At 43.8% G+C, this 27,918-nt stretch overlaps 1 protein-coding gene across 1 annotated transcript in view; it reads right to left on the bottom strand.

The window, feature by feature from the left end:
- Positions 1–7,190: 7,190 nt before the first annotated feature.
- Positions 7,191–27,918, bottom strand: part of LOC126271888 (bursicon-like) — a 62,567-nt gene continuing 41,839 nt past the window's right edge. Inside the window, exons 3-4 of the mRNA XM_049974267.1 lie at positions 16,243–16,368; positions 7,191–7,392 (exon numbers count right to left, since the gene is read on the bottom strand). Of these exons, the coding sequence (XP_049830224.1) occupies positions 7,258–7,392; positions 16,243–16,368 (261 nt within the window). The 3' untranslated portion in view covers positions 7,191–7,257. The remainder of the gene's footprint in view (positions 7,393–16,242; positions 16,369–27,918) is intronic.

The raw sequence follows: 27,918 nt of genomic DNA, 5'->3' as shown, positions 1-27,918 counted from the left end.
TGAAATCATTTTGTCATATGTGGCTTTTACGTCCAAGCCCGTGCGTTAGCATTTTTGTACCGCTGCTGCCTTCCTATACACTTGTAATTAATACATAGTTTCAGCCCAGTCACCAACAATCGTTAACTTTTGTTCTGTGATACGCTGGCGACCGTAATTAACTAATCTGTAATCCAAATCTCATATTATTTCAATTGTTGTTGTTGTTGTTGTTGTTGTTGTTGTGGTATTCAGTCAAAAGACTGGTTTGATACAGGTCTCCATGCTACTCTATTCCGTGCAATCCTCTTCATCTCCGCGTAACTTCTATAACCTACATCCTTCTGAACCTGCTTAGTGTATTCATCTCTTGGTCTCCCTCTACGATTTTTGCCCTCCACTCTTCCTCCAGTACTAAAGTGGTGATCTCTTGATGCCTCAGAACGTGTCCTACCAACCGATCCTTTCAAGTTGTGCCACAAATTCCTCTTCATATAAATATTTTCCGAAAAGACTTCCAGACACTTAAATCTACACTCGATGTTACCACATGTCTCTTCTTCAGAAATACACTGTCCGTTCCGTTCAACTGTTCTTCCAAGTCTTTTTCTGTCTCTGACAGGATTACAATGTCATCGGCAAACCTCAAGGTTTTTATTTCTTTTCCATGGATTTCAATTCCTACTCTAAATTTTTCTTTGGTTTCCATTACTGCTTGTTCAATGTACAGATTGAATAACATCGGGGGTTAGACTACAATCCTGTCTCCCTCCCCCCCCCCCCCCACCCCTCTCTCAATCATTACTTCCCTTTCATGCCCCTCGACTCTTAAAACTGCTTTCTGGTTTCTGTACAAATTGTAAATAGCCTTTCGCTCCCTGTATTTTTGCCCTACCACCTTCAGAATTTGAAAGGGAAAGTCTTTGACAAAGTTCACTAGAATATTCCAATTCTACAAATACTAGAAACGTGGAATTGCCTTTCCTTAATCTAGCTTCTAAGATAAGTCGTAGGGTCAGTATTGCCTCGCGTGTTCCTGCATTTCTATGGAATTCAAACTGATATTCCCCAAGATCGGCTTCTACCGGTTTTTCCATCTGCCTGTATAAATTTCGTGTTAGTATTTTGCAGCCGTAACTTACTAAACTGATAGTTCAGTAATTCTCACAACTATTAGCACTTAGTTTCTTTGGAATTGGAATTATTATATTCTTCTTGGTCTGAGGTTATTTCGCCTGTCTCATACATCTTGCCCACCAGATGGGAGAGCTTTGTCATGGCTGGCTCTCCGGAGGCAAACAGCAGCTCTAACGGAATGTTGTCTACTCCCAGGGCCTTGTTTCTTCTTCATCTTCCAATGCCCTATTAAGTTCTTGACCGCAGTCTCCCATCTCATCTTCCATTTCCATAACAATGCCCTCAAATACATCACCCTCGTATAGATCCTCTATGTACTCCTTCCACCTTTCGGCATTCCATTCTTTGCTTAGCGCTGGTTTACCATCTGACCTCTTTATTTTCATACAAGTGGTCCTCTGTTCTTCAAAGCTCTGTTAAATTCTTTTGTAGGCGGCATCTATCTTATCCCTAGCGGTATATGCTTCTACATTCTTACGTTTGTCCTCTAGCCATTCCCGTTTAGTCGTTTTGCACTTCCTGTTAACCTCATTCTTGAGACGTTTGTATTCCTTTTCGCCTGCTTCATTTACTGCATTTTTATATTTTCTCCTTTCATCAATTAAATTCAATTGTGGTACCCAAGAGTTTCGTCATTTTATCTACTCGATGCTCTGCTGCCTTCACTATTTCATCTCTCAAAGCTACCCATTCTTCGTCTACTGTATTCTTTTCCTCTCTTCTTGTCAAACGTTTCCCAATGCACTCCCTGAAACTCTCTAGAATCTCTACTTCTTTCATTTTATCCAGGTCCCATTTCCTTAAACTCCTACCTTTCCGCAGGTTGTTCAGTTTTAACCTACATTTCATGACCAATAAACTGTGGTCAAAATCCACATCTGCCCTGGGAAATGTCGTACAATTTAAAACCTGGTTCCTAAACCTCTGTCTTACCATTTTATAATCAATCTGAAAATTCCAGATGTCTCCAGGAATCTTCCACATACACAATCTTCTTTCATGATTTTTAAACCAAGTCCATGTCTCTTCCTTTTTCTACTGCCGAATTCCAGGAAAGTAAGTTTAGCAGCCGGAAAGAAGTGATGGCGACAGATGCCATCGATCCATTTCAAAAGATGTCGACTTACCCAGATGTCAACAAACAGTCACAAACATGGGAAGCACAAATGCGAATCACGAGAATGACATGTCATTAGTTTTCCCTGCTCATCTGAAACAACTTGCAGCAAGCAATCCATTCAGTAGACCTCCCACACAGGTGTAGCGATTTCGGCAGATATTTTAAGCACCAGCACGCAGCTTCGCATGGAAAGATGTTATTAGTGGTAGATGTGCCAAGAGACCTGTCGATCTCAGGCAGCATGCTTTGTCGTACACTACAGATAGGCCAGCAAATGCGGCAACCCACCAATGTCATACATTTATCATCATACACAGACAAATGTGTGCTTTCATTTTACCTGCACAACAGAAAGATTTATCACAAACCTCGACTCTGTGTGGCATCTGAACTGAGTACAGTATTGCATTCTTTCTGATCGGCAGCTGAAGTGAAAGAATCTAAGCTTTGAGGGTAGGTTGTGAGTTGGTCCCGGAGAGTCAATTCCAGTAAAGTATTTTCGTCAATAGCAAGTCTCTGCCTCTGAGTCTGGCACGCTCTTCTTGCTTTTCGCAAGCTTCTACAATAATCCCTACAGTATATACACTTCAACACGTTGTAAAGACACAACGTTTCATGAAAGGTTTCTTACATATATGACATTTGTGAGTTCTCCCTCGATGACAAGCAAGTGAATGCACCCTCCAACTGCAAAAGCTTTGAAACACACATCACATTTCTATGGCTTCTCGCCAGTCCGCACTTGGGTATGCCTCGTGAGACTGGTTGATTGCATGAAAGGCATACCGCAGGTGCGATGGGTATGTGTGTCCTCCCCAGTATGTAGCAGCGATTGCCACCTGAGATGGCAGACTTCACATATCTTCTCTCTCTAGTGTGTGCTACTACACCACTATGGTGAAAGTTTTGAAACACGCATTCTAACTGAATGGCCTCTGTCCTCCGTGTACCACCTCATGTCTTTTCAGACCGCCCAACGTAACGAATATTGGGCAGGTTTCAAGTAACGGACTATACTGTGACTACTGCTGTAGGCTGTCACACGTCTTTACTAAAGATCCTGCAGTAACTTCCTGTCTGAGCTGCATGTGGGAGCAAGAAGATAACTTTGGTTACCTCTGCTGTTTTAGGAATACAGGACAACATGAGTGTACAAATGAGAAATGGCAGCATTGGTGGGAAAACTAAGTATGTAAGGCAGTGCAAACTGTTCTTATATGGTGATACAGCGAAATCAGGCTTTCTAAATGAATGAACTTTTCATTTTCTGAACAAAGTTTAGAAAACAGTGTCTATGTTTACAAATAAAACACACGTTACTGAAACATACTGAAAGTGAACTTCAGCAGAATATAATAAACGAGAGAGAGAGATTCAACATCTGGTAATTCATTCTGCTCTTTTTTAGTTTTCAATTTTCTTTTTTTCATCAAATTAGAAATTTTTGAAAGCTTACGAAGCTATAATAATGAATGTACTTGAGAATCCAAAAAGAGTTTTATTTCATGAACAGTTTATCTGGTATTTCAATTGACCTCTACAGCTTTTTGTGTGGATGTTACTATTTGCAAAGAATGCTAAGATAATCTTTTTCGTAATTAATAACTATTAACGCAAATTTCTCATAATCTTCTGAGAAATGAATGTTTGCTAAACATAGTGTGTCAGAATACCTACTGTGTTAACTAAAATTTACAAATTCTTTGATACTTTCTGCATAAAATCGATCACTCCCTCATTTTTACTCAAAAATTCGTGGATATTCCAATATTTAAGGCTAACGCAATTTTGACACGATTTTCATAACTGACGCACTGAAAACCATAATGGCGTAAGGCACAGCACAAAATTTTGAGACAAATAGCTGTTTGTCAACATAAAACCAGTGTCATAGGTCTGATTCATTTTTCATAAAGTACCAACATCCTGTATTTCAGCCGGGCAGTGTGGCCGTGCGGATCTAGACGCTTCAGTCTGGAACCGCGTGACCGCTACGGTTGCAGGTTAGAATCCTGCCTCGGGCATGGATGTGTGTGATGTCCTTATGTTAGTTAGGTTTAATTAGTTCTAAGTTCTAGGCGACTAATGACCGCAGAAGTTAAGTCTTCAGTGCTCAGAGCCATTTGAACCTGTATTTCATAATAAAAAAATGTGCCCATTTAATGAAATATTAATTAACAATAAATACAAACCAATATGTTAATGTTAATTCGCAAATTATTTATTTACAGTCTAGCGGCGATAGTGTTTTTTGACAATTGTAAAGTTTGTAATTAATGTGAGACTAGAATCAGAATAAAAAGAAGATACTACACTGAAGAGCCAGAAAGCCTGGTACACCTGATTAATATCGTGCAGGGCGCTCGTGAGCCCGCAGGAGTGCTGCAACGCGACATGGCATGGACTCTACTAACATCTGAAGCAGTGCTGCGGGCAACTGACGCCATGAATCCGGCAGTGCTGTCCATAAATCCGTAAGAGTACGAGGCGGTGGAGATCTCTTCTGAACTTCCAAGGCATCAAAGATAAGCTCAATTATGTTCATATCTAGGGAGTTTGGAGGCCAGCGGAAGTGTTTAAACACAGGAGTGTTCATGGAGCCACTCTGTAGCAGTTACGGACTATGAAGTTATCTTGTTGGAATTCCCCAAGTACGTCGAAATGCACAATGGACCTGAATGGATGCAGGTGATCAGACAGGACACTTCCGCACGTGTCACCTGTCAGAGTCGTATCCAGACGTATCAGGGGTCCTATATCACTCCAGCTGCACACACCCCATACCATTACAGAACCTGCACCACCTTGAACAGTCCCCTGCTGACATGCAGGGTCCATGGATTCATGAGGCTGTCTCCATGCCCGTACACGCCCATCCTCACGATACAGTTTGAAACGAGACTCATCCGATCAGGTAAAATGTTTCCAATCATCATCAGCCTAGGCGAGGTGTAAAGCTTTGTATCATGCAGTCATCAAGGATACACGAGTGAGCCTTCAGCTCCAAAAGCTGATATCGACGATATTTCGTTGAATAGTTCCGACACTGACACTAGATGGCCCAGCACTGAAATCTGCAGCAATTTGCGGAAGGGTTGCACTTCTGTCACGTTGAACGCTTCTCTTCAGTATCCGTTGGTCCCGTTCTTGCAAGATTCCAGCCGCAGCGATGTCGAAAATTTGATGTTTTACGGGATACCTGATATTGATACACTCGTGAAATGGTGATAGGGGAAAATACCCATTTCATCGCTACCTCGGAGATGCTGTGTCCCATCGCTCGTGCGCCGATTATAACATCACGTTCAAACTGGGTTAAATCGTAATAACGTGCCGTTGTAGCAGTAGTAACCGATCTATTGACTGCGCCACAAACGTGTTGTCTTATATAGGCACAGCCGACCGCTGCGCCTTATTCTAAATGTTTACATTTCTCTGTATTTGAATGTGCATATCCGTAGGAGTTTCTTTGGCGCTTCGATGTAAATGTACGATACACAGAATTATGAGCTATTCCAATATTTCATGATCCTCCTTATAACTTTAATTTAGCGTATTTTGTGGCTTGAGGTTCGGATAATACCGCCGCTATACTTCTGACTATGAAGAACTGCTATCACTTACATGATATACGCACTAAATTATGTTGGCAATCCTGGACATCAATTGAGCAATTCAGAGGAACATAATTATGCTTTGTGCTTTGAGCCCCTATGGAAATGAATGTCCGAGTAGTCGATGAGATAGCTTTCACGGATGTTCATATACACAATATGAGCCTACAGATAAAGATAAAGCTTGTTCACCATAAGATCAAGAAATCTCAGGAGTATGCATATACAATACGGTATCAAAATTGTTGATGGTGTGCTTTAGGCCCTTATGGTCTCAGCGCCTGAGCTGTTTTGTCAGTCTATTCTGTGTTAGTCCTCAATACTATGTACATAGCACTCTGCTGTAATGTTAGCTGCGATGATATAAGCATTTCAGTTTAGATGTAATGTCGTCTGAGCAGGTGGGAAAATTATATTTATACCGATGCTGTGATGACTTGTTTCATCAAACATGCGACTGCTTTCAGATAACTAAGGGTAGTTGATTTTTTCGTAATAGTAGGAAAGTGATAACCTAGTGGAAACATACTACTTTTTCTGCACAACTGTGTTTCCACATTCACACCTGTGTTTTCTCAAGGCTAAAATACACAGAGCGAAGGAATTATGAACAATTTGTACAAAAATCAATGTGCATTTATAAGCATTGTTGACAGGGCAGTGGTCCCCGTGTCGATTTGTCGGTACACTGAAGGTAACCGAGGAGACATCTGTAAGAGGAAATGATATTCGAGGAGAAGCAATAAAGCTGCTGAGGTTGACTAAAGATTGTAATTATGTCAGAGACAGGAAAGATCATCTTAACGTAACAGATAATGAGATGAAAAGAAGTTATAAGATAAAAATGCACAAAGATAAACGAAGGATAACGGACTGTATCCTAATTCAGGCGGTGGTGGGGGAATGAGACAGGGAAACGGTACACTAAACGAAGGAAGTGAGTTTTGTCGTCCGGGCAGCTGTTGCTGCCCGCTCGGAGGCGCCGCGGCCGCTGTCCAGCGTCAGGCTGGAGCCCCCTGCGGCCGTCGTACGAGACCGCCTGCCTGCCCAGAAGAATAAAACTCGGATGCCCCTCCGAGGGGGTAGCGTCAGCTCGAGGTACGAAACGCTGTGCTCACCTCGGTGTCTAGGATGAGACTGCTGCTAGATCAGCCGCGGGTGTGAACTGTGAACTGTGAAAAGGGACCGATGCGCCGCGGATGTGTACTGGAGGCTGTGCTCGACCTGGCACCGAGTCAGCGCAGGCGGCAACAGCTGTGAGTCTGGGAACTCGCTACTGTGGTGCTCGACGTGCACTGCTGACGCACGGACAGGAGTGGGTAAATGAGCAGCGGTCGGTGTTGAGAGTGCAAGTGAGTTTATTAGGAAAATCTGCGGTACAGAGAGGGCGGAGTGCGGCGCGCCGCCCTACTGCGACTTGCGGAAGTGCGCGGCGAGCGGCCCGTCGTCCGGGTAGCCGGCCACCTCCTGCGGGATGACGGCCGACTCCTCGACGCCGGTGCACGGCCGGCACATGCACTCCAGCGGCGCCTTCGTCGACACCTGCGGGCCAAGAAAGGGCGGGCGTCAGGCGCCGTCGTCACGGCTCACATCGTGAGGGGCGGGGGGCTCTGGGGCTGTACGACACGGGAGTGTTGCCACCGACACCAGGGCTGACACGGGTCTTGCTACCAATACCAATTGTACCCACAACTCGGATATAGGAACAAAGATATGGGTACATAATATTTGGTATCGAATCAATAGCTAAAATTGTGTCGATACCTTAGGAATGGAAAAAATGTAGGTTCTGATAAGTTATTCGTATCACCTCTCACAGTAGTGTAAATAATAGTATTTCAACAGAGGTATCAGTAATGATGCGGTATCACATATCGACATCTAAAGGTCTCGATAATATCAGTAAAAGAATAGTGATACCAGTGCAACATTTGGGATGAATGTCAACATCATAAATTGTAAAATACTTCAGTAATGTCATAAAAGTGCTCATATTTATCTTAGACATTGATGCCATTATTGTCTCAATGCAAGGATTTCAATGGAATAGAATATTTTGTACTGACACAAACATGTTCAATCATATGATTCCTTGATATCGTCTGAAAACACATCAATACTATCTAAAATTGTAGGACACATTGATGAAACGGAAACAGATATTGATACCGATGCAGTATGACACACAAACACCTGAAATTGTACAAAACGTCAACAGTCTCTCAAAAATTTCAACAGATACAATATTTGATATTAATGTTAACGTCTAAAATACTACTGCTACATCGATCGTAATGGAAAGAAACATTAATGACACTGATACAATATTACGTATAGAAACCAACCGCTAGAATTGTAATTCTTCAAGTTTTCCCGGTGAATACTGCTTTCCACCATCATTTGGAGATGCATCTGTGGCAGCAGTATAAAAGAAGGAGCCCTCAGTGCTGCAATTTTCAAACCGACAGTGATCCGAAGTTAAATCGATGACAATTCATATTTTGGTCGCACAGTACGGATAAATTATTGACGAACAACTTAGCTCTTCTCTCGAAAATATCACAGAGTAGGAAATGAATGATTGCCTATTGGTTTTGGACGTATTAATTTGACCTAAGGTGGGTGGATTTTTAAAGCAGTGCGTGAACCACAATCCGACACGCAGCAATTTACACTCGCAGGCGTCGAGCTACCACTGTGCTTCGCAGACTACAACTGTACGGGAAAGTTTAGAGCGTTCAGCCCGTGCAGTGTGGATGTAAAGTCTATGGCCTTTCTCCTGTGTGTAAGAAATTTTTCTTTTCAAATTGGCAGAATAATGAGGAGGCGCAGAGTGGATGTGATCTTCGTCCCAGCAACCGAGACGACAGTTGTTCTGGGGTCTGTGACAGGTGATATGCTTTTGCAAAAGCCAGGTGTTTGAGATTCCTCGCGCCCACACAGAGGCGGACGGCGGCTGGCGGCCGACACACGTGTAACAAGTCGAGAGCTCCGCCGTGGCAGGCGTCAGGCGTTCTCACACGAGTCAGCCTGCGCTCCGGCCGAGTTTTACGTACGCTGTTGTAAATTAAATTATACTTTTACCATACACCAGAGCAATAAAACTTTACAGTGTTTTTTGTGGTGTTAATTTCAGCCTCATGCCGATACCATTAAACACAGAATTCAGAGTTCGAATGTACACGGACGAGAAAAAAATAAATCGCGAAACCAAAAAGTAATTAGTGTAATGCGATTGTCGAAATACTTTTGACTAGGTAATATTTAGCTGATTAAGGATGCAAAATCAGAGGTTAGTGTAAGTTTGAGACAAGTCATTGCAAATGTGTATGCTGTCACATTACCAACCCGTGTAAACGCCAGAATGTTGAATGCAAGCATGCAGACGTGTATACACTGTGTCGTACAGGTGCCAGATCTCGGTTTGTGAGATGTATGTCTGTTGCACTCGGTCGGTCAATGCAGGCACGGTTAATGCCGGTTATGGCTGATGTTGGAGTTGTCGTCCGATGATTTCCCATTGTGCTCAATTGGAGACAGTTCTGGCGATGGAACGAGCCGTGGCAACATATGACACGCTGTAAAGCATGTCGGGTACAACAGCGTTGTGTGGGAGACATTGTCCGGTTGGAGAACAGCCTGGAATGCTGTTCACCAACGGCTGCACAACGGATTTGCAACCGTGGTGTGTGGCATAACAAGGAGAGCGCCCCTGCTGGCACCACGGAGCGCTGCCTGGCTGGCTGCTGGCCCTGCACCTGCCTCCACCGGCACCGGACGGAGCCGGCTACTTTTATCAGGAAATAAAGGCAGACCCAGCGCTGAAGTCGCAAACGGCGGCGGTTTGGGGTCAGTGGAGTGCACCCTACAGGGCGTGTGTCTCAGAGCTGTCCTAGAATTAACCGACTTGTGAGAGTTGGTCGTGTCAGTGTGGTGCCGGCTGCTGCTGCAGATGCAGTGCGACGCGCCACAGCCGCACGCCGCACACGGTGGTCTTCCCCCTGGGTAGCGACGAGTGGCCGTCCAGGGCGCCGCCTCCTCACGACAGCAGCCTGCGTCCCCGTGGCCACCGCTGCCTGCGGTCGTGTACACTGCCTGCATACCTGCCAATTCACTCTACACTGTGGCGCAAGGAACACCCGGCTCCCTGTAGCCCTATTACACGGCCACGTTCAAACTCAGCGAGATGCTGATAATGACCTCTTTGTCACATCTGAATGTGACTCGACTAACATCAAGTCACCGTGTTCAATCTCGACGACCGCTACAGTGTGCATCTCAAACAAACCTGATTTGCGTCCTCGCAATAGTTCGTGCCACCGGCACGAAATTTGAACATACGTCACCCTGCGTATGACGCAACATGCACAGCAACTCCGGTCAATGTCGCACAACTGCTTCTCGGTGTTGCGTTCGTTTTTCCCTCATTGTATTCGGTAAACGTCAATGAGGAAGTTTAACGATGTGTCTAGCCCTTCGAATTGTTTTCTGTAGATCCATTTATTTTACGTAATAATTTTGAGATTTACAGAAATTATGATTAATATTAAATAATGAGTTTCATTTTTTATTGACTAAATGTGACATGCGTGTTGCCTGTCAGTCTTTCTGATTCCACGAGTAAGTAAGTCAGCACGCAAGAGCTTGATAATGTGCGTGGGTCTTGCATCTGACGGTCACAGGCATCGGGGAAATGGTGAATTATAAGAAGTCAATTTACGATAGTTTTAAATTATGAAATGTACTTCAGTAGTTCAGGCGATTAAGGATGGAACTAATTTACTTTCATTTCCTTATCTGAAACATATCATTTAATAATTGTGTCTATAGTGTTTTGGAAATGTGATCGGTTCGAGAGAGAGAACGTGAAACGGTGTTGATACAACCTTGGGATTCAGCCAATCGGGAGTGAACGATCTTTGCGCACAGTAGGCTTGTGAGTGCGTCAGAGATGTGGAGTCGGAAGGATAAGTGCCGAGCTCTAGTTATCGGACATCAACTGTGCAAAACTGTACTACTAATGAGTAATTGTAAGATTTTAGGAGATTAAAACAACAAATGACGATTCGGCAAATTCGAGATGTGACTTTGTTTCGAATAATTAAAATTCCGTGTGGCGTACTGTGGAAATTTAAACGAGAACTTATAGTTCGAAATGAACATTAGTAGACATTGTACTAGAGTTCTAACTATAGAAATCCGTGTGTCTGTTCAGTATCAAGTTAGGGTGAAAACCTTAAACTGGTTGCTAGAGACTGAAAGTGTTGGACGTGCGGAAGTCATAGGGCTCGACAGCGTATGTTTGTACATCGAAGTAATAACGTATCGGTCTTTTCGTTCAGTGACTGTTACTCTTTTGGTAGTTAGTCAGACTTGAAACGTGAAATCATTTTTGCTCCCTGTCGGCACGTATAGTGCAACTACGGTATTTTTTCTTAGAGTTGACACATAGAGTCAAGAATCCACCGACAGGTGGGTGAACTTTATTCCACAGCGCAACAAACTGCGCTGTCACAGGATGGAGCATCGGACATCTCAGACGTGCAGGGGCCGACGGAGAGGTCAAAGAGGTCGTTGGAGGGTGACTGGCAGAGGACGCGACCAGCCGGGACGAGCTTCCTCAGCTGCAGTTAACCCTTTCCAGCCCAGTGATGCCAAAATCAAACAAGGTTTTTCAATTATTGAACCTGAGGAATATCATTCAGTGGATGAATTAATCATTCCTTTCAAACGTCATTCATCCCTGAAACAGTATGTAAAAAGCAAACCACACAAGTGGGGTATAAAAGCTTTTGCCCATGCTGGTTCTAGTGGAATTGTGTACGATTCTGAAATATACCGACGGAAAGGAACTGTACATAATGATACTGGTCTTGGTATAAGTGATGATATTGTGATAAGGCTTGTGGAAGGACTGCCAAAATATAAAAATTTTAAAGTGTTTACAGACAAGTGGTTCACCTCTTACAATCTTATTTCTGCCCTGAAAAACTATGGCGTTTTGGATGTAGGAACTGTTAGACCCACAAGACTTCAAGGCTGCAATCTAAAAGCAGACAGTGAGCTGAAAAAGCAGGGACGAGGATCATACGAGTACCGAACTGAAACAGAAAGAAACATCAGAGCGCTGAAGTGATATGATAACAAGTCTGTCGTTCTTGCATCATCATTCAAAGAAGTAAGTCCAGTAGAACCAGTGAAACGTTGGTCAGTGGGGGAACGAAAATATATTGATGTTCCAAGGCCAGACATTGTTAGAGTATATAACCGTTCGATGGGAGGAGTTAATCTGCACGACATGCCGGTTGCCTTGTATAGGAGTAGTATTGGTGTGAAAAGATTTTATCTAAGGATCGTATTCCACCCCCTTGACATGTGTGTTGTGAATGCGTGGCTCCTAAACTGCCGATATTGCAGACAAAGAGGAATGTTGATTTTTCGGTCTGATGTAGCTCATGGACTACTAAAAGCAGGAGACATTTTGGTAAGAAGGCGAGGACGGCCATCACATGACAGTCCATCGCGTACAGTTGTGAAGAAACAAGCCCCATTGGTTCCCAGCCCGGTTGATGATGTAAGGTGTGACAACATTGAACACTGGCCACAGCATGTAGAAAACAAACAGACATGTAAATTGTGCATTACAGCATATTTTCGAACGAAATGCATCAAATGTAATAAACCTCTTTGCTTTACCAAAGACAGGAACAGTTTCTTAAATTTTCGTGTAAAGTAACAATCATGATGTCAAAACAAATTTTCATGTAAAGTAACAATCATGATGTAAAAAACATAAAATTGTCCTGAAATGCGAGTTGCATTATTGTATGTACTAATTTTTCTTCAATAAACTGCATCAAATTGTGTAATTAAAATACTCATTCAAGTTCCATTACCAAGCACTGTGACATCCCAACCACCTGACTGAAGGAAACAAATCCTGCCCAATGTTGGCATATGGAGTCATCCCAAATTTCCCTCCAAAAACAAAAAAATAGCAAAATTTCTTATAAATATATATTTTTCCAATCATTATGTAGGGAAATACGCGAAAAAATGTTTTTTTTCCCACAAGTAAATAAAAGTTAGGCTGGAAAGGTACCGGCAGAAGTAAGATTGTGAGTCGTGCTTCAGTAGCTCAGTTGGCAGAGCACTTGCCCGCGAAAGGCAAAGGTCCCGAGTTCGAGTCTCGGTCGGGCACAGCATTTTAATCTGCCAGGAAGTTTCATATCAGCGCCCACTCCGCTGCAGAGTGAAAATCTCATTAAGGACATTAGTCGTTTCACGTACATACTCTGTCTTATCTGCTTGGCGCTTCAACAGGTGAGTTATAATCATTGTGAATTTACTGGATCGGCATTTACTTCGATCCTGCTGTGCTGACTCTCTTGTCACCGAGTCGCCTTGTAGTCGGCTGTACGGCTAAGAACTGACAGATTGGAAGATTAAATATTTCTGTCCCAGGGGCACAGGAGAAAGGTATTATCATGGTGTCGATACCTCGATGGTAGTGGAACTCATATTGTTATTTGATATCGACATCTAGAGCTAGAGTCCGACAACATCTAGAGAGTATGATAAAATTGTGTCAGTATCATAATCTTTGTCATACGAGTAGTGACACCAAAAATTGTGTCATTAACTTGGGTAATAATGGAACAAGGGTGTTGATACCGATACGGTAGGCTGTTTGATATTAACTTCATCATGTTAACTTGTACGACACCTAAGTAATATCAGAAAAATAATACAATAATTCTAATTGATTGCAACACTTAAAATAGTACTGGTGTCTCACTCATATCAGAAAAGGATTAGCACTAACATAATATTTGGTGTAAAATCCCTTAAACTGACTAATCTTTTTGATATTAATAAAAGCTATCACTGGTGTCTTACTTATTGTGGGTGGATAACAGTGGAAAAAAGTATACATACTGAATGAGTGAATGTGGAATAATATTCAGAAAAAAAGAGTCGGTACAAATAAAATATTGGGTATTAGTGCAGCACCTAAAACTGAGTCAATATCTCGACAATATGAGAATAAAATTATCAGTACCTATAGCTCAGCAAGGTATTGATTACTGTGTGTGTGTTTTTTGCTCGACAAAAAAGGATTAATTGAAATACAAGGCAAAAGATAGAAATTGGTGTTTCTTGGTCATACCAAATTGAATATGAAATGAAACACCGCATAAACATCAAAGGACAAATATTCCAGAGACAAACTGAAATGGAGACTCAATATGTAGTGAAACTGAAAAACTGTACAAAAGCAGTGTTCTACAGAACCAAGGTTCTCTGCTTATTGCAGACAGCCACCTTAACCAACAACTTATCCGAGCATAGTTGCAGGCCCTACTGAGGCTTTCCACGGTGTCTGTTTCCACCTCTGATTTCGAAACAGAAGTGTCACAAGTTGTTCCAAGGTAGCCATTGTGAAAAGTTGTGGGGTGACGGGCGAGTAGTGGCGCCCTGAAAACACGGAGCTGGCGTGGCCGCACAGACCGCTTGGCAAGCCGCCGCTGGTCAGCAGCCGCGTGGAGCCGGACTGTCAGCTGGAGGAAGAGGGGCAGCAAACAGCGCGTGGGCGGGCCGACCGCGTGGCTGGGGATAGACGGCGGACTTTGTGAAACCATAATGGCAGGTATTTCACAGTTAATGTAGAAATTAATAATAGCCAGAGGAATCACCGTACCTTAAAAAGAAACAGCAACATTACCATCATTTACACGACGATTCTGTCGGTGTAATCAGATTTTCAATATATTTATTAGTTTAAAGTTTAGTACCTGACTGTAAACTATACAAGGAACACCCAGAAACGAATTTCCAAAATCTAAACGGTTGATCCGATTTTGTCGATCGACATGTCTTTAGAAAGCTATTAGTCTAACCCTAAATTGGTATGAATTACACGCCTATGTAACTTGAATAGTAGATTAGTAATTTTCCACTTTGACCTCCAATAACTCTTGATCGCGTCAGGAGATACGTACGCCACAGTTACACGAAGAAACGGTAGCAGCATGCTTATAAATATATTTTCTCGTCTATGTCTTTGTTTATATTCGATGTATACTATTCATGAAGAAATTGGTCAAATTTTTACTGTGTTTTAGAAAGCACAGAGACATTAGACTACTGGCCTACTTTTGTTTCTGTTCCTTTGATATACGTTAATTTGATTTGTTTATGTATTTAATAATGCGTGTTAGAGCGTGTTTATGGTGCAGCCGTAGGAATATTTATTTAATTTCTAGTTATTTAAATGTAAATCCAGTACTTCTTATGTGTTTCAAGAAGTTTGTGAGTGTGCGTTGACTTGGAGACGTGGAGGAAGCGCTCTGGTCAATCACAGCGCTCGTTACTACGGTAAGCGGTTGCCGAGGTCAACTGAGAGACTGTACGGAAGTGGGGGAGGAGCATCGTGTCGCACAGGACACGGGAAGGCGCGACGGACGGTCGCGGGAAACACTTGGAGAGAGTTGCGCGTGGTTGCGGGGATAGAGATATTTCGTAGTGACGACTTGTGTACTTGTGAGATTTCCGTGGCTTCTGCAGTGAAGATGTAGTATGCGTTTAAAAGTGAATATCCCACGAGCTACGTTGTTGCTCATAACTAATTACGTCAAGTAGGAATCTACTGTTTGCTTGTTATTCAACTTATAGTTTATTCAATTGGTGGACCATCGAGACCAATAAGTGCTTTACAGTAATAAATGGCATTCTTAAAGGTACGTCTGCTATCGTATTCATCATTTAAAGACGTTAAAATAGTACCTGCAGATTTTATTTAACTACTATCTTTCATTTATAAATTTCTATGTTACATTCAAAATTCGCAATTGTTGAGTGATGGGAACCGTCGACCATTCGATTCATGTGTGTTTTCGTATTGCATACTGTAGAGTCAGCAGTATTTGACACGTAACGCGGCAACTGTGTATCCCAGCACCTAGACTACGAAATCAGCCAAAACTTTTAACGTTTCAACTCTGAGTCTGAGGGTACGTAGTTGAGGGCCACCTTTAATTTTTTTGAAAGCCCACAAGCTACGCTCGGCAGTGAAGACAGCTGAGGACGCCAGTTGTCTCGACTCTGGGACACGGCCCCCGGCAACTCGATGGTCCGGCATTCCTGCCGTGACGCCCGACCACCACAAGTTATGTATGTGTACCACCTGCAAAACACGTAAAAACACCTTCTCGTTCCCCAGGAGGATTACAGTTCTGCTGAATGTGGAAGATGGCCTTCCACCGCACTGTGCTCGCAATTGACCCCAGCACGAGAGATGAGACAAGTGGTGTCTACCTTGCACAACTTGGAAAGTAATGTCTTCCTCCTTTTCCACCTCGTCCTCAGCACCATCACCAGCCGGCTACGTACCTTGCGGAACTTGCGCTCGCCGGGCTTGGCCTTGGGGCAGAAGAGCGAGACGCTGGCCTCGCGCTCGCCGCTCTCCTGGCAGCACATGCACGACCGCTCCATCTGCCAGATCTTGGACCCCGACACCTGCGGGCACACGAGCCGGCTGTCAGCACCGCACTCAGTCGACACAGCTTATAAGAATCGTCGTGCTTTTATGCAATATTTCTCGATTTTAATCAGAACCACACCGAAGCCCATTGACAATGGTACCACTTAATCGAGCGGAATTCTCGATTGGACTGACAATTTCGTAGCGGAAGGACACACGACTTTTTCTCAGATGGAGTTATCGAATGAGGTGGGGGCAACCTCACACGATCACGTAGGCTCAGCTTCAGGTACGGCAGGTGGCGGGACACGGGGGAAAAGCAATCAATCTACAAATAAGAACGCTTGCAAAGGAGTCATACCGTCCTCGAATATTGTTCATTGCCCGTACTAAATAGAACAGCCAATACTGTTTACAATTTTTTATCGACCAAGGACACAAACTCGTAGCTGCTCGAAGACAGACACGAAATATACCTGAAAACCTACGCTGGCGTGTATAACTTAAGGAGGAAAGTAACTTTTGCGTAATGCGTCACTGCCGACTATCGTAGCTCCACGAATGTACCTGTGTGCAATGTGTGTTCGCACCTCTCGCCATATGAGGCTATGTGATGCACCCGGGAGCACTGTAATTGTGCCGTGGCGGCGGTATTCCCGATCGATTCTCGATCGTTGGGCCTCACAGTGGTGTTTCTTTCTCCGTTGCGGGGCGCCTCCTGGTGGCGGGTGCGCGGGTTTTGTGTGTTTGTCCGGGGTTTTTGCTGGCCTGTGCCCTATGACCTCCCGTTTCCTCGCCCGGGCTCGTACGTGAAGTTTAAGGTGAGTTAATTTTGGTAGTTCCCGTCCTGTGGCTCGGTGGGTCCCGGGACTAATTGTTTTTTTTTTTTTTTACACCCTGCCTGCCCTATCTCCCTGTGTGCTCATCTGTTCCCGTGCGCGAGTGTGTATATGGGTGACGGTGATCGTTTCCTGACTTATTTACCGTTTCTTGCCGACTTCCAAATCTGTAATTTGGTCTATGCCATGTTACAGTTGCGTCAAGTTGGTTCGCACATTCACCTCGGTAATGACATCTGCGCACCTATGAGATTGAATTATGTTTCAACTATTGAAAGCTGGCGGTTGTCGCCGTGTGTGGTAAATTTTAACTTGTATTTGAGCTTTGGTGTAAATGTATTTCGTTGACTGAGTTAATTTTATCTTGCCTACTGCTGCGATGTCAGAAATGTTAAAATCTTGGGCTCCTTGTGAGTTTTTATGTTGATAACTGATACAGCATTTTAGTTTAATGATTTATCTTTTACGTTTTGGGGAAATTTTATCTTGACAAATCCTTGGGGTTAGACACAAGTTGCACAATTTATGATCTATGGAAATGTTAGGGTGGATTGGACTTTCTAGTTAGGCCTATCATTTATTGTTTTACTAAAGGCATTAAGGGATATTTGTTCAAAGCTTTTTAAAAACAATTAACTATCATAAATTTAATCTTGCTTGTGAAGCCATATTTGTGGAGAGTTGTTATTTAAATTTCATTGTCTACTGCTCACTCCAATAAAGCCACCCTGCTAAAGAAAAAATTTTGGTGCTACTATTTGTGTCCCCCTTGTTCCCCTACAACGGCTCAGGAATCGTTTCGGTGTTCGAGGTGTTACGGTGTGAGGAGCGTGATGTTGCACGGCCGTACTGGCCTCCGAGACTCTGCACACGCTGACTAGCAAGTGTACCGTCATTCCGAGACTGGACTCCTTCCCCGTGTGGCTTTCTTCGGGGATGCATTCTGCTCTGACTTCACTTTTACAGACGACAGTACGAGATCTCACTGAACAGCCCAGGAGTAAGAGTTCTCAGAACGCAGAGGTATTCGACTCACAATGAGCTCGCCCCCATCGAGCACTTACTACAGCGTGCAGCAGCTGTGAGCAGCGCCGCACCGCAGCCACTTGCGGCCAGCTTCGCGGTCAGCCCGTCGCAGGGCGTGCAGCGCCTCCCGCGGTGGTGACACTCTCTGGTGAGAACCGAGTCCTACCTTGCCAATGTTCAGCTAATCATCACAACTCGCCTTGACCTCAGTGTACGAACTGTCTTTGAATACCAATCGCCTTCCTGCTCGTTTCATTGCGCATTTCTTTCAGTTACCTGTCTGCTGTACTGCACTGTACTACAATGTAGTAGCGCTTTCTATGTACGATCCAAGTTTCGCGGAGCTGCGTGACTTAGCGGAGACACATTATGCAAAAGTGACTCTCGTCCGTAAGTTATGCACACCACTGTAGTGCCGAGAACTGGTATTACATGGGGAATGTAGAAGTACAGTACAACCCCCTGCATCCTGCTCCCAGAGTGAGCACACAGACTCTACCACACACGGAGACCTTTACACAATAATTCTTCCATCCCTCCAGACGTGAAGGGTTTCGGAAGGAGACCTACTATTTGGTACAATGGGCAGTACCCTTTGCCATGCACTTCACAGTTGTTTGCTCAGTATGGGTGTACGTTGATGTAACTGTAGACTTAACAGATCTGGATGATGTGTCTGTGCTAAAAACTATGGCCCTCGGATAGAGTATTAAGTGAAAAAAAGTTTAGCCTTCTTTGGCATTTGTTACATGTGATCAGTATTCTTTGGGTAGACTAACCCACCAAAGACCAACAATGGGCAGTATATTACGGAGATATGAAGCATAAAATACTGGAGGTATCATCTACTTGTTAAAGCAGTATTGTCTCTTAGGCATGAACCATCAGGCGTTGCAAATGTGATTAATTATTACAGATTTTAAATTATTTCTTTTTATCAGTCAATTAATAATTTTATATAGTAATAGTCATCTGATAATTTAAAAATAATAAATGGTTCAAATGGCTCCGAGCACTATCGGACTTAACATCTGTGGTCATCAGTTCTCTAGAACTTAGAACTACTTAAACCTAACTAACCTAAGGACATCACACACATCCATGCCCGAGGCAGGATTCGAACCTGCGACCGTAGCAGTTGCGCGGTTCCGGACTGAGCGCCTAGAACCGCGAGACCACCGCGGCCGGCTAAAAAGAATAAAAAGAAACCTTGGGTACAACTATCCGCTGGCACCGTCGCCACATTTGCACGTCAGCAGGATGTGTCCCATACGGCTACAGCCCACTTACCATTACTTTTCCTCGAAGAAACAAAAACAACGATAAGAAAATATTTTTTAGATGCTAACATTTGTAGTTCAGAAAAAAAGTGTCAAAGCTGAAATTTTATCATTTGTGTCCTATTAAAGAAGTAGATATTGTGAAGAATAAAGGAAGCTATGTGTAAAGTAAAAATCGGAATCTGTTTTCTTTTTAGTCTTTCATACCAGGAAGTGTTTGTAGAATTATGTGCTCACAGTAACTAGCTTCGTCCCTATCTTCTATTAGGTGTGGGTGTCCGCCGCCGTTAGCTGAGTGCTCAGCGCGACAGAATGTCAATCCCAACGGCACGGCTTCGATTCCCGCCTGGGTCGGAGATTTTTCTCCGGTCAGGGACTGGGTGTTGTGTTGTCCTAATAATCATTTCATCGCCATCGACGCGCAAGTCGCCCAAGTGCCGTCAAATCGAAACACTCGCACCCGGCGAACGGGTCACGCGAAGGAGGCCCGCCACACGCCATTTATTTCTTTATTAGGTGTCGGTCAGGAAAATGAAGGCAATCGAAGAAATATAGTTTCCATCGCGACACAGTTTTGAAATACACAAAGACTAAACAAACAGACCTCCCCACATTGCACAGGTTTAGCAAAGATTGCATTTAAGTCTAAGGTAACTGACTGAAACTACGAAGGATAAACACATGTAATGTACAGGATTACGCACAAGTACCTCCAGGGTTTCATAAGACGACTGTGGGAAACACCACGGTAAACAGAAAAACGACAAGTATCAGTGCACAGACCACCTCTCCAAATTTTTAAATCAAATTACAGGTGGTCGTTACGGGCATAGTTTGTGACGCGGTAAATGTCAGTACGGAGGTCAGAATCTTGCGGTACGTGTTCCGACGCGTCAGTTCGATATTAACTGTACCTCCTTGCAACTATTTCAAAGTAAATGGCAGTGTACGCACGAGCGCACGGTCTTTGACGGAGTCCCGGGGGTGGCTACGGAGGAGGAGCGCAGAGTCGCGTCCAGCATGACCCGCGCGCCCTGTGGTCTCTCGAACGGGACGCGGTGCGGACGGCGTCAGCTGTGTTCCACAGTCTCGTGCGGATTCTCTGTGTCCCAAACACGCGCTTTATGACGATTCGGACACACGAAACGTGGCTTCGTCACTGAAGCCCGCCTTCGCTTCTCGCTGCAACAGCCGTCGCAGGTCCCTTCCAGAGTGAGAACAGCTGAGCGTCGCGACAGAACGGGCCAAGTTGCCGAGGGGCGCGCCAAAGAGTCGACTGCGGCAGCTGCCTGCCGACTGGCTGCTCCGCACAGCGTTGGCAGCCGGTCGCGCGAAGTGTGTTACACCAGCTCGTCTGCTGGAGCTTTTACCTGATATTCGATGCGGAACTGTCGCTCGACACTAACGCATTTAGTGAATTCAAGAAACAAAACCCACGCACCACTCGGTCACGCGCCACGTTTTCACGCGCCTGACGACTACTGTTGCCGGCCGCGGTGGTCTCGCGCTTCTAGACGCTTCAGTCCGGAACCGCGCGACTGCTACGGTCGCAGGTTCGAATCCTGCCTCGGGCATGGATGTGTTTAGTGTCCTTAGGTTTAATTAGTTCTAAGTTCTAGGCGACTAATGACCACAGATGTTAAGTCGCATAGTGCTCAGAGCCAGCCATTTGAACGACTACTCTTGCACTCCGCAACTGCGCGACACTGAGTGTTACTTATCGAAACCTGCAGAGGGGCTCTGTCCACCTTTATGTCTCACTTTTCGATACGTTTTGAGCTTTTCCCAAAATGGCCTTCTGAACCCCACAGGTACTTTTCATTAACCGTGTATATATTTTTAAATAATATTTGTTCGAGAACAAATACTCTGATTTATTTTATACTACCGAGTGTTGTGTAGAGACAAATTTCAAATCAGTGTGGCCCAGTGCCACTAGTAACGTAAAGTCCGTACAGTTGTAAAAGAAATAAGAGCCCAGTTAAGTAATGGCTCATTTGTCAACTGGTAAACGAGACTTACTCGTTTACTAACACTATACACTGTCGAGTCGGTCACTACAACCGGCACGTGCAGACAGCTTTCGGTTATCCACGCTGTTCTGTAGCTCGTCACCGTGGCAACCAGTTAGCTAATACTAAATCGGCACAGCACTCTACAAGTTATTCGAACGGATTCCGGCCATTTATTATAACCCACCTCACTGTGTAAAATGTTAACTACCACACTCATGGGTATACTACGACCCGTGTCGAAACTTCTGTGCGGTGATCGACGAAAATTGTTAACAGATTTACCAAATCACAAAGCACGACCACGTATTAGAGGCTCGGAGCGATATCTGACTCGTACCGTTCACTGCGAATCGTCGGTAGGGGGACGAGGGCAGTGCTACCCCACATTCCGTTGTTGCCAGATGTATCCGAGATGGCGGCTATGACGTCATCGAAGATGGCGGCGTGTAGACTTGGCAACAGCAATGACGACATCCGAGATTGCGGCCATGACGTCGTTCCAGATGGTGGATTTTGGCGGGAAATTTGAATTTTGGTGGGAACAAGGTCAATTGGGCTACCTCCACTAACCTGACTCCCCACTTTTTCTGGGGCAGAGGAGGGGAGGAGAGGGAAGTTCGAATTCGAACAGCACAATGCATCACACCACCTTTATCTCCATTAACCTTAGAAAATAGAGTGAAAATATGTCACTTGCATTACACGTACTAACCAAATCATCCGGCCGCCACCTCTTCCTAGGAACTGGCACCAAGTTTGATTTTTGGTGGTAAAGAAAGATCAATTTGCATATCTCTACTAAGCTAAGAAAATGGTGTGAAAGAAAGGACACTCAGACTACCTCCACTTACCTAAGTCATCCGACCACTACCTCATCCTAGGAATTGGCACCAAGTTTGAATTTTGGCAGGAACATAGGTCAACTCGCCTACCTCTACTACCCTAAGAAAATGGCGTGAAACAAAGAACACTTTGACTACCTCCACTAATCTAAGTCACACCACCGCCACCTCCTCCTAGGGATTCGTAGGAGAAGCACTAAGCCTGTACTGGACTGGTGCAGAGAGGAAGGAGTGTACTTTATTTATTTTGGAACAATTTAATTAGGGATGGAGTATATTTATTACACTGATAACAAATCACATGCTCTGACATGCTTGTGGTCACGTCACACAGCCTACAGACATGTGAACCACTAAAAGACTCTGCAAACATGCTTGCTAATTGTCAACTGTCGAAATCATACACCAGTCTTTATTTAAACAATTTGAGCCATTACCACGATCCGGTGTGTTCGCCACGAGGTCCAGAGCCCAACTGACCTAGTGCACAGCACCACCACCAGAGTGTGCTATCATCCCTCTCATCTCTTTGACCGCTTTCTATCGCTGTTCTAATGGGACGCCTCTGACTCGCTGATACCGAAGTCACAGACCGTATTGTTCCACTGTTTGTGAAGTGTGTATGATGGCCATACTGATGTTACAGATCATGCTGTTCGACTGCTCGTGCCATGTGTGTGTACGTGATGTGAATACGGACATGACAGATTGTTCTATACAAAAATTGTTCCACCACTCCTAAATAATTCAGTACACTGATGTGCCGACACAAAATCAACTCTTTTTTTTTTGTCATCAGTCTACTGACTGGTTTGATGCAGCCCGCCACGAATCCCTTTCCTGTGCTAACCTCTTCATCTCAGAGTAGCACTTGCAACCTACATCCTCAATTATTTGCTTGACGTATTCCAATCTCTGTCTTCCTCTACCGTTTTTGCCCTCTACAGCTCCCTCTAGTACCATGGAAGTCATTCCCTCATGTCTTAGCAGATGTCCTATCATCCTGTCCCTTCTCCTTATCAGTGTTTTCCACATATTCCTTTCCTCTCCAATTCTGCGTAGAACCTCCTCATTCCTTATCTTTTCAGTCCACCTAATTTTCAACGTTCGTCTATAGCACCACATCTCAAATGCTTCTATTCTCTTCTGTTCTGGTTTTCCCACAGTCCACGTTTCGCTACCATACAATGCTGTACTCCAGACATACATCCTCAGAAATTTCTTCCTCAAATTAAAGCCGGTAGTTGATATTAGTAGACTTCTCTTGGCCAGAAATGCCTTTTTTTCCATAGCGAGTCTGCTTTTGATGTCCTCCCTGCTCCGTCCGTCATTGGTTATTTTACTGCCTAGGTAGCAGAATTCCTTAACTTCATTGACTTCGTGACCATCAATCCTGATGTTAAGTTTCTCGCTGTTCTCATTTCTATTCCTTCTCATTACCTTCGTCTTTTTCCGATTTACTCTCAAACCATACTGTGTACTCATTAGACTGTTCATTCCGTTCAGCAGATCATTTAATTATTCTTCATTTTCACTCAGGATAGCAACGTCGTCAGAGAATCGTATCATTGATATCCTTTCACCTTGTATTGTAATTCCACTCCTGAACCTTTCTTTTATTTCCACCATTGCTTCCTCGATGTACAGATTGAAGAGTAGGCGCGCAAGGCTACAGTCTTGTCCTACACTCTTCTTAATACGAGCACATCGTTCTTGATCGTCCACTCTTATTATTCCCTCTTGGTTGTTGTACATATTGTATATGACCCGTCTCCCCCTATAGCTTACCCCTACTTTTTTCAGAATCTCGAACAGCTTGCACCAATTTATATTGTCGAACGCTTTTTCCAGATCGACAAACCCTATGAACGTGTCTTGATTTTTCTTGAGCCTTGCTTCCATTATTAGCCGTAACGTCAGTGTTGCCTCTCTCGTGCCTTTACTTTTCCTAAAGCCAAACTGATCGTCACCTAGCGCATTCTCAATTTTCTTTTCCATTCTTCTGTATATTATTCTTGTAAGCAGCTTCGATGCATGAGCTGTTCAGCTGATTGTGCGGTAATTTTCGCACTTGTCAGCTCTTGCCGTCTTCGCAATTGTGTGGATGATGCTTTTCCGAAAGTCAGTTGGTATGTCGCCAGACTCATATATTTTACACACCAACGTGAATAGTCGTTTTGTTGCCACTTCCCCCAATGATTTTAGAAATTCTGATAGAATGTTATCTATCCCTTCTGCCTTATTTGACCGCAAGTCCTCCAAAGCTCTTTTAAATGCCGATTCTAATACTGGATCCCCTATCTCTTCTAAAACGACTCCTGTTTCTTCTTCTATCACATCAGACAAATCTTCACCCTCATAGAGGCTTTCAATGTATTCTTTCCACCTATCTGCTCTCTCCTCTGCATTTAACAGTGGAATTCCCGTTGCGCTCTTAATATTACCACGGTTGCTTTTAATGTCACCAAAGGTTGTTTTGACTTTCCTGTATGCTGAGTCTGTCCTTCCGACAATCATATCTTTTTCGATGTCTTCACATTTTTTCCTGCAGCCATTTCGTCTTACCTTCCCTGCACTTCCTATTTATTTCTTTCCTCAGCGACTTGTATTTCTGTATTCCTGATTTTCCTGGAACATGTTTGTACTTCCTCCTTTCTTCAATCAACTGAAGTATTTCTTCTGTTACCCACGGTTCCTTCACAGCTACCTTCTTTGTACCTAAATTTTCCTTCCCAACTTCTGTGATGACCCGTTTTAGAGATGTCCATTCCTCTTCAACTGTAATGCCTACTGCGCTATTCCTTACTGCTGTATCTATAGCGTTAGAGAATTTCAAGCGTATCTCGTCATTTCTAGTACTTCCGTATCCCACTTCTTTGCGTATTGATTCTTCCTGACTAATGTCTTGAACTTCAGCCTACTCTTCATCACTACTATATTGTGATCTGAGTCTATATCTGCTCCTGGGTACGCCTTACAATCCAGTATCTGATTTCGGAATCTCTGTCTGACCATGATGTAATCTAATTGAAATCTTCCCGTATCTCCCGGCCTTTTCCAAGTATACGTCCTCCTCTTGTGATTCTTGAACAGGGCATTCTCTATTACTAGCTGAAACTTGTTACAGAACTCAATTAGTCTTTCTCCTCTTTCATTCCCTGTCCCAAGCCCATATTCTCCTGTAACCTTTTCTTCTACTCCTTCCCCTACAACTGCATTTCAGTCGCCCATAACTACTAGATTTTCGTCCCCCTTTACATACTGCATTACCCTTTCAATATCCTCATACACTTTCTCTATCTGTTCATCTTCAGCTTGCGACGTCGGCATGTATACCTGAACTATCGTTGTCGGTGTTGGTCTGCTGTCGATTCTGATTAGAACAACCCGGTCACTGAACTGTTCACAGTAACACACCCTCTGCCCTACCTTCCTATTCATAACGAATCCTGCACTTGTTATACCATTTTCTGCTGCTGTTGATGTTACCCGATACTCATCTGACCAGAAATCCTTGTCTTCCTGCCACTTCACTTCACTGACCCCTACTATATCTAGATTGAGCCTTTGCATTTCCCTTTTCAGATTTTCTAGTTTCCCTGCCACGTTCAAGCTTCTGACATTCCACGCCCCGACTCGTAGAACGTTATCCTTTCGTTGATTATTCAATCTTTTTCTCATGGTAACCTCCCCCTTGGCAATCCCCTCCTGGAGATCCGAATGGGGGACTATTCCGGAATCTTTTGCCAATGGAGAGATCATCATGACACTTCTTCAATTACAGGCCACATGTCCTGTGGATACACGTTACGTGTCTTTAATGCAGTGGTTTCCATTGCCTTCTGCCTGCTCATGTCGTTGATCATTGCTGATTCTTCCGCCTTTAGGGGCAATTTCCCACCCCTAGGACAAGAGAGTGCCCTGAACCTCTATCCGCTCCTCAACTCGTAAACTGTCCAAATAACACACAGAACGGCATACAGACCTGTTTGCAAAATAATCCAACAGACACACGCAAGCACCGCCTGCAGACCCCTGCCCACTGCACCGCACTGGAGGCCACCAGTGAAGTGACACGGCCGTCAGCTGCAAAGTCATGCACAGCTGCCCGCGGCCATGAAGCAGCGACATCCCATTCGTACTCCGGACCTCAGAAATTCAAAATATGTGTTTAACTGGACACAGTTGTTGACGCGACCGGGTGAGAGTGAACATTTCTTTTTTCGGAGCGCACTGGACCGCGCTCTCATGTATTTTTTAACATTGATGGCGTGTTCACACTATACCTGCTGTATGGGTCCAGTGGGAACACCGTTCACGATTGTTTTCTGCAGAGGAGGCTTACAGCGCTAAAATTATTTTCCACAGACCGCTAAATTGCACTCAAAGTTAAACCCACAAAACCTGTCTACTGATCATCAAATACATACATACTAGACTCACAAGAATATCGGAAGCCAGGAACATATTTACCAATCTAACTACAATTAAATATTATTATGATTACAGTCTGACACCGATCTATGTGCACGTAATTTCTGCTCTTGACATTTGTGATTCGGGAACGAATATTCATATCTATAACACATAATTTTCCTCGTAAAAAATCTCTCTAATACGCTCGTGGTTATCTATGTGCTGAATCAATACATCCCACACTCATCTTCTCTAGTCTGGCTATAACATAAGCCACAGCAACTTAACAATATAATATATAGACATTTTACATAAACAGTGTAGTTATCTTTTATACCTGTACAGCACCCAAAAAAATTAGGGTGTGCCTACACTCACACCGGCTATATGTCATGATGCTACTGAGCCCTGGGGAAGCATCGTCAACGTTTTCTTTCTTTCTATAAACGTGACATTCAGTGGCAATAAACTGTTTTACACTTATCACCATATTGCACCTCCAACTAAACCTCACAACGTGCCATACATATCGTCAAATGCGTAAAGACTCTTACTCAATTACACTGCTTGGCAACTGAGGACAGAAGCATGAATATTAGAGCATGAAACCGATCTCCATCCCACCAGTCTATCACCGCGTACCATGCCGGTCTAGTAAACATACAATTCATATTCTCCACTATACAAAATAATCCCTTTTACATCAGGGCACCCTCAGCGGACCGAAGTCACACTCAGAACTGATCTACAAATTCGGGATTGTCATCCCTCAGCACAAATGCGTTACTGTTTCTGATCCGAACCTGCTTCCTTGGTTGCTCGTTTTTCTACGCACATCTCCAGACTGGGAGATTACAAGAACACATGTATTGTCACATCGTTTGCCATACTATTATACCATTTTTGGGGTACTTCCCGATATCAAGCTCTAGGCACCATCCTACCGACCGCTAGCGCAAAATAATTCCCAAGATATAGACTGGAAATATACTTCTCTACAAACCCCAAACTTTATTGAGGTGAAGCACGCTGTAAACCACTGACTAAGTAGAAAAAAAATAGAGGAAACTAATATTTCCGCTCTCCAATACCGATGTTGGTGATGTAGTGGATTCCAAATCATCCCTATAATTTACAAACCAACTAAGATGTTTCCCATGTCTAGAG

Source organism: Schistocerca gregaria, chromosome 5, assembly GCF_023897955.1.
Source record: "Schistocerca gregaria isolate iqSchGreg1 chromosome 5, iqSchGreg1.2, whole genome shotgun sequence".
NCBI classification, from domain to species: domain Eukaryota; kingdom Metazoa; phylum Arthropoda; class Insecta; order Orthoptera; family Acrididae; genus Schistocerca; species Schistocerca gregaria.
The sequence above is the reverse complement of the archived record's forward strand: the minus strand, read 5'-3'. Positions and strand labels throughout refer to the sequence as shown.